This window comes from Catharus ustulatus, chromosome 10 (assembly GCF_009819885.2).
Source record: "Catharus ustulatus isolate bCatUst1 chromosome 10, bCatUst1.pri.v2, whole genome shotgun sequence".
NCBI classification, from domain to species: Eukaryota; Metazoa; Chordata; class Aves; order Passeriformes; family Turdidae; genus Catharus; species Catharus ustulatus.
The window spans coordinates 19748803-19755521 of record NC_046230.1 but is presented as its reverse complement, the minus strand read 5'-3'; the positions used below and the strand labels follow the sequence as shown (position 1 = coordinate 19755521).

The 6719-nt window shown below is 41.1% G+C and overlaps 1 protein-coding gene across 3 annotated transcripts; it reads left to right on the top strand.

Annotated features, from left to right (window-relative positions):
* The first annotated feature begins 228 nt into the window (after positions 1–228).
* On the top strand, positions 229–6390 carry ZNF639 (zinc finger protein 639). Of its 3 annotated transcripts, none has more exons than XM_033068193.2 (6): positions 229–398; positions 948–1051; positions 1441–1517; positions 2031–2126; positions 2949–3089; positions 3356–6390. In XM_033068193.2, the coding sequence occupies exons 3-6, from the start codon at positions 1460–1462 to the stop codon at positions 4501–4503; spliced, it is 1443 nt and encodes a 480-aa protein (XP_032924084.1). In that variant the 5' UTR covers positions 229–398; positions 948–1051; positions 1441–1459; the 3' UTR covers positions 4504–6390. The 3 variants fall into 3 exon arrangements, with proteins under 3 accessions (XP_032924084.1, XP_032924085.1, XP_032924083.1); XM_033068194.2 differs by having other exon boundaries at positions 232–398; positions 2949–3083; XM_033068192.1 differs by lacking the exons at positions 229–398; positions 948–1051 and having other exon boundaries at positions 1423–1517.
* The last annotated feature ends 329 nt before the right edge of the window (positions 6391–6719 follow it).

Genomic DNA, 6719 nt, shown 5'->3' with positions numbered 1-6719 from the left:
AGCCGCGGCCCCGCCGGGGAGGTGAGCTGTGGCTCACGGCCTGGCCCGCGGCTCTCCCGGTGCGGCCCCGGGGCCGGGCCCTCTCCCGCCGCCCCTGCGGGGTCGCGGCCTCGCCCTGCCCGCGGCCGAGGCGGAGCGGTGCCTGTGCCGCGCTCCCGCCCGGCGTGCCCCGTGCGGCCTCCGCAGGCCGCGCCGCCCCGGGGCCCATCGCCATCCCGGTTCTCCGGGCCTGGATCCCGCCTTCAGGCCCGGGGAGAGCCGCAGGCACAGAACAGCCTGCCTTGCTGCCCCGCGGTCCCATCCGGGGAGAAAAGGTTGAGCTTTTCAGGCGCCTTACCTGGGGTGAGACTTGCGGTGTCAGTGCGCTGTCGGTTCTTCCTTTGCAATCACAGAAAACGGTGAGGATACTGATACTTCTAGATCATGATAGAGCGTTAAAATCAATGATTTTTCCATCCTTTGAAACAAAATTTTCGTTCAGTATAAAATATTTAATCTCTGGAGGACAGAGTTGACTTGATGAGGGCCTTTTTTTCCTCCTTTCACCTCTGGTGCATGGCACGGACTGCAGAGGATCCTGGGCCCGCGAGTGCTCTTCAATCATGGCAGCCCACATCACATCCCTTGTTCGCAGCCTTTTCTTCTGCAAGACTGTTTGTCCCGTATATAGCTCAAATATTTGTGTTTCGTTTCCAAATATTTTTCTTGCTCTCAGGAGCTGCCAAGTGCAGCAAAAGGCAACTAACTTGAGACAAAAGAAAAATAAATACAACTTACTAATTCTGATTAGCTCTAAAGCGAAATTTATAGCAACTTCTTTTGTTGTTTTCTAGCGTCAGTTTCCATAGATTCATTCATTGTAGTATTTGTATCACTTGTATCTGATTCTGTATTTTTTCTGTTTTGTGTTAAAATTTTAAATGTTTTTAAATGCTGTCACTCCATAGGTGAAGCTCTTCTTGGCTTGATGCATTCACTACATTTGGAAGCTGTACAGCCATCAGCTTCTTAGTTGCTCTGCTTCCTGATACTGAAGAATCTAGGATTTTTGGTAAGAGAACATGACTGTGTTAGTATTTTAAACACTAAAACTTGTTTCTGAAGGGCTGTGCCTCAGAATGTCATGTCTCTGACAAAAAGGGTGCTGGAGAGAAGGCTTGTAGATGACTCTGAGTGCTGGAGTACCTGGAGTTCTGACCTGTCTGTCTTTAAGGTGAACCTTCTTTTGCTCCAGGACAGGAATGTGAAATAACTTCAGCAGTTGTGTGCATTTAGTGGGTTCTTAACTGTATCAAAATGGGCTGGGGAGCAAGAAGAGGGAGTAGGAGAAAGCTTTTGTATTTGATATGCAGGTTTTCAAAAGGCTTGTATTGTTTCATAAGGTTCTGAAAGATGAACTAGATGCAAACATTCTAATTCTGTAATGTTTCTGCTTTACAGTTCATGTAGACTGTTCAAAATGAATGAACATCCTAAAAAGAGGAAAAGGAAGACTCTGCATCCTTCTCGTTACTCAGGTCAGTCTAGAGCTTGAGTTTGTGTACACTTTAGTAAATTAATATTTTTTCTCAGATTAATAACTTTACAAGAGGGGACCACATGTGTCAACCCACATAAAGGGTGAGTAAGAAATCTGGGCTTGAATGGGCAGCACCCACTCTGCAGGCTCCTTTGCTGGGCCACTTGGAGCCAATGCACCTGAACATTGTGTTCTGTACTCCCTGCACATGGAGGAACTGGCTTTAGCTGCAAATGAAGGTGATTCTGCTTCCACAGAGGGGAGGAATTCTGTAAAATTTGGACTGGGGGTAAGGAGAAGTGTTCAGCACTGAATGGACAATGCACTTTGTCCATGTCCTCAAGTGGGAGCAGAGACCTGGTACTCCAAACATCAGGGCAGCAGCTGGAAGGTGTAAATTCTTCCAAAACAACAAGTAAAAATGTGAAAAGATTTGGATGAACCTGGAATACATCTTTAGCTACAATAAGACCTGAGTACTTAAACTTATTTTGTTGATGTTTTGGTTTAGATTCTTCAGGTGCAAGCAGATACATAGACAACAGTGGAATTTTTTCTGATCACTGCTATAGTGTCTGTTCCATGAGACAGCCAGATATAAACAGAGGTAAGTCTATGTTTTGGGGTCTTGTTCTGCAGTTCTTTAATGTGTCATGGTCCTGTTCATAGAAGCAAATAGAATACACAATATATAGCAGGTGATTTCTGAGTGTCCTTGTGATCTGATGGGCCTTAGACTTGTGGGAGGTTGTTCAATTGTTACACACAGTGTAAACACAGTGTTCAAAATAGAAAGAATAGCAACAAAAAGACCCTTCAATTTTACATGCATAATGGTGATTAAACTACTTCAAATACTACCTAGGTAACAAAGTTTATGAGTTTACATGAAAATTATGAACAGTTGCATTTATTGTACTTGTACCTGGCAAAACAGAATGCCTTTTTATAAAACATCCAATAGTGGGTGGAAAGTTAGCAGTGTAAATGTGATGGTGGATTTTTAGTCTATTTATTTTTTTTTTCACTTTAATAATTAACCATAAAGTCTGCAGAAGTTTTAAAAAATGTCGTATTTTAAAATGCAATGTCCAGAAATACTGAAGAAGTTTTTTTTAAGTTGTGTCTTTTAAATGTAACGCTTCATTTAAGGGCTTAAAGTTTTTTTCTGTGTAATCAGCTGTATTTTCTGCTGAAATCTTCCAGACAGAGTTGCTACTTTTTGAATTCTTTTGTTTTTCTCTGCATGTATGAAATAATTTTCACGGTATTTATTGTTACTTTTTTTTAATGTAGGTTATGATGTGCTTAGTATATAAACTTATGCAAGTAGAATAAATAAATAGTAAGATGTATGACTAAATCAAGGAACCAGGGTGATGCTGTGTGGACAAATGGTGACAAGGAAATGCTCCCCTTCCCTTTGCAGGTAGATTCCACAGTCCTGTGCAGAGCCTGGACACAGATGATGATGGGAGTCCTGTGCATGCCGGGAGCTCTCACTGGAGCGGGGCACACTCAAACGTTGGGATGCACTGTACAGACCCTAAAAAGAAGGATAAAGGTAAAGGTCAGTTTGCAGATGAGGTGCTGGGAGGTTGGAGAGCACAGCTGATGCTGGCTTTTCATGTAACTTCCTTGCTTTGAAAGAAATGGTGAAGGATTTGTAATTTCTGGTACTGTTTTGTTAGCTGAAAATACAGCATAGTCTACCAGAGGAAAAATGACTGGTCTTTGCATTTGAAAGCTGCTGCAGCTGACTGAAAAGTTAAAAATGGGCCCAAGTGTTTTGTAGTGGGTTTTTTTCAGCCTTATATTATGTATTTCCTTCTGCAGATAAAGGTACTAACAATGGAATGTGCAGAGACTTATGTGACTCACCTATATTCAGTGACAGCCCCACAGAAGAAGAGAAACCTCTAGATATCCAAACTGTAGAAATTTCTACAACAGAAGTGAATGCTGTAGAAGTTCATGATATAGAAACACAGACTGTGTCACCTGAGAAGCTGGAAGCTGAGGACCTTGAGGAAATCCCTCTGGAGACCTGTAAAATCTTTGAGAAGAACCAGGCTTTGAATATCACAGCTCAACAGAAATGGCCCCTGCTGAGAGCCAACAGCAGCGGCTTGTACAAGTGTGAGCTCTGTGAGTTCAATAGCAAGTACTTCTCTGATCTGAAGCAGCACATGATCCTGAAGCATAAGACATGTACAGACACTCACGTCTGTAAAGTTTGTAAAGAAAGTTTCTCCAGCAAAGTGCAGCTCATTGAACATGTAAAACTGCACGAGGAGGATCCGTACATCTGTAAATACTGCGATTACAAAACGGTGATTTTTGAGAATCTGAGTCAGCACATAGCTGACACTCACTTCAACGACCACCTTTACTGGTGTGAGCAGTGTGATGTGCAGTTCTCCTCCAGCAGCGAGCTGTACCTGCACTTCCAGGAGCACAGCTGTGACGAGCAGTACCTGTGCCAGTTCTGTGAGCACGAGACAAACGACCCCGAGGATCTGCACAGCCACGTGGTGAACGAGCACGCCTGCCGGCTCATCGAGCTGAGCGACAGCTACCACAACAAGGAGCGTGGCCAGTACAGCCTCATCAACAAAATCAGTTTTGACAAATGTAAAAACTTCTTTGTGTGCCAGGTGTGCGGCTTTAGGAGCAGGCTGCATACAAATGTCAACAGGCACGTAGCTATTGAGCACACCAAAATATTCCCTCATGTTTGTGATGACTGTGGGAAGGGATTTTCAGGTATGTTGGAATATTGCAAGCACCTAAGCTCTCATTTATCTGAAGGGATTTATTTGTGTCAGTACTGTGAATATTCAACGGGACAGATTGAAGACCTTAAAACTCATTTGGATTTCAGGCATTCAGCAGATTTGCCTCATAAATGTACTGATTGTTTAATGAGATTTGGCAATGAAAAAGACCTTTTAAGTCATCTTCAGATACATGAGACGGTGTGATTGCTTTCTTTCCCTGTAATCAGTTTGTTAGAATTTAAATTACTTTCCAGTCACTGGAATGTGATATTAAATACAATTTTAACAGTAATTGTACATTTCTAATGTTTTCATCTTTATATCAGCAAAGCATGCATTGCACTTGGTGTTGTGAATTTCCTTGTTCTAGGGGTTTCAGTAGGAATAACCACAGGGTGATGGATCAGATTTTGGGGGGAGGGACAGTGGTAGAAATTGCATGGTGTGATACGAGTTCTGATGGTCATCCCACTCTTTCATGTCTAGTGAACAAGAGCAGCTCTCTTGAGTTTAAAAAGGCACAAAAACAAAGCAAATACCTAATTCCATGCTTAAATAACCCAACACTGGTCTCAGTTCCACATCCAGCTCATGTTACCCTGTGTGGCAGCAGATCATTGCACTGGTGTTGGGAACAGCACTGGTCTGCAAAAGATAAAGGTGTTCCAAAAGTTCCCAGGTGTGGACATCTCCAGATTCACATACAGCCTTCATTTCCCACCTCATGCTCCTGATAAGCTTTTGCAGTTGTCCTGCTTTTCTCTTGGGGTGCCTTTCTGACCTCACTGTTCACTTTTTTCTGTGTTTAAGTCCCATGTGTGGGACTGTCCAACACATGTACAACACACTCTTCCACACATTATATTCCCTTTATTTACCTTCAGTTCTTGTCTCTTAATGCACTGAGGTTTGCTTGGGTTTGGATTGGGTCATGTTCTAAAGAGTAGTTGCAAAAGGAATTTGCAGTGATCCTGCTGAATGTACAAAATGAATTTCTTACATAAAATCCTAATTTAGCTCTCACTGAAATTATGGATGTCACCAACCTCTGACTAGAGCAAACTTCTAGTAGTCTATATTACTGTAATAATTCTGTATATTTATAATCGTTTTTCCACCACTAGTAACTTGAGGAATGTTACTTTAACTCTGTAAATTTAAAACTTTTATATATGGGTTTAAAAGGCTGGTATGTTACAAAATTTTTACTAATCACTCTGAAATTATTTCACTCACTTGTTTATATTATATATAGCACTATTCTGCCATTGTAATCATTGGAAGTGAGTTTTTACAGTACATTCTGTAGCTCTGAGTGAATACTTGGACAGATTAAAAAAACAAGAGTGGGGTCACTTAGATTATGCTAGATACCATGGTGAAAATACTCATAAATTACTGCTGGAACTTACATTTCTTCATGGATTGTAAAATTGTAATGTAAGATTGTCTAATGCAAGCTTTGTATAGAGATAGTTAATGTATCAAACATTTCTTGATCAGTGAGATTTGGTGTTATCAGGTTCAAGGCATGCAAGGGTCTTTGGATTTGATTTTTAAAGCTAAGGATAAAACTTGATTCAATGTTATCAATTAATGGAAGTTCTGATTTCCAGAGAAGTATTTTTAGAAAGTCTGTGAACCACTTAGTGTTTATTTTGTTGTGGGAGGCAAAACCATTTCTATCACTTTGAAATGCTGCTTTACTACTAGATCTTCTGTTTTGTCATTGAAAAGGGCAACCTGAGAGTGTCTTGCTGTATTTTATAACTCTCTTGTATAGAGAATAACAGTATCTGTGGTAGAATTACTGATTTCTTATTTTGAACACATTCTTCCTGGCTGGCTTAAAATGGTAGCAATAATATAGTTAACAAAACACTAAGATGAATTATTTTCTATATGGAAAGTTTATTTTGCTCATGTGTCTGAAAGGGGGAATGCTGGCTCTCTGAAAACTGCTCCTGCTGATGGCACAGGGGTGGAATGGCACAGCTGAGCTCAGGAGAGAAATCTGTGGGACAGTGACAAGAAGTGGAAAAAAGGCATTTAAAAATCCCCTAAAATAAATAAGGGAGTTTAAGAAGTGTGTATATTTGTGTAGACCAGCATTGTGTCCCAGCAGGAAAGGTAGTGTCCTGTGCCAACACAGAGCCCTGTGACACAGCAAACTTGTTTGTTGACATTAATAACTTCATGTCTGTCTTTGAGTTGGGTTATTTCTGATCTCTAAACTGGGAATCAAAACAATATCCCTCAGGAATGTTGTGAAACCAAACCATTCCAAACTAAAATGCAGCATCTAAACAGGAAATGTATCCAAGGCCGTCTTAGGATGGATTTTATTAATGAGGGACTAATGTATTTTCTTTTTAATATTTATCAGGGAGTAAATGGAAGTGTAGTGGAGTAGCATGTCT

Excerpts from the sequence above, each read along its gene's own strand:
- ZNF639 (XM_033068192.1), top strand. The coding sequence starts at position 1,424 with ATGTTTCTGCTTTACAGTTCATGTAGACTGTTCAAAATGAATGAACAT. Across the intron at positions 2,127-2,948 it reads ACAGCCAGATATAAACAGAG|GTAGATTCCACAGTCCTGTG; the intron begins GTAAGTCTATGT and ends TTCCCTTTGCAG. Across the intron at positions 3,090-3,355 it reads AAAGAAGGATAAAGGTAAAG|ATAAAGGTACTAACAATGGA; the intron begins GTCAGTTTGCAG and ends TTCCTTCTGCAG.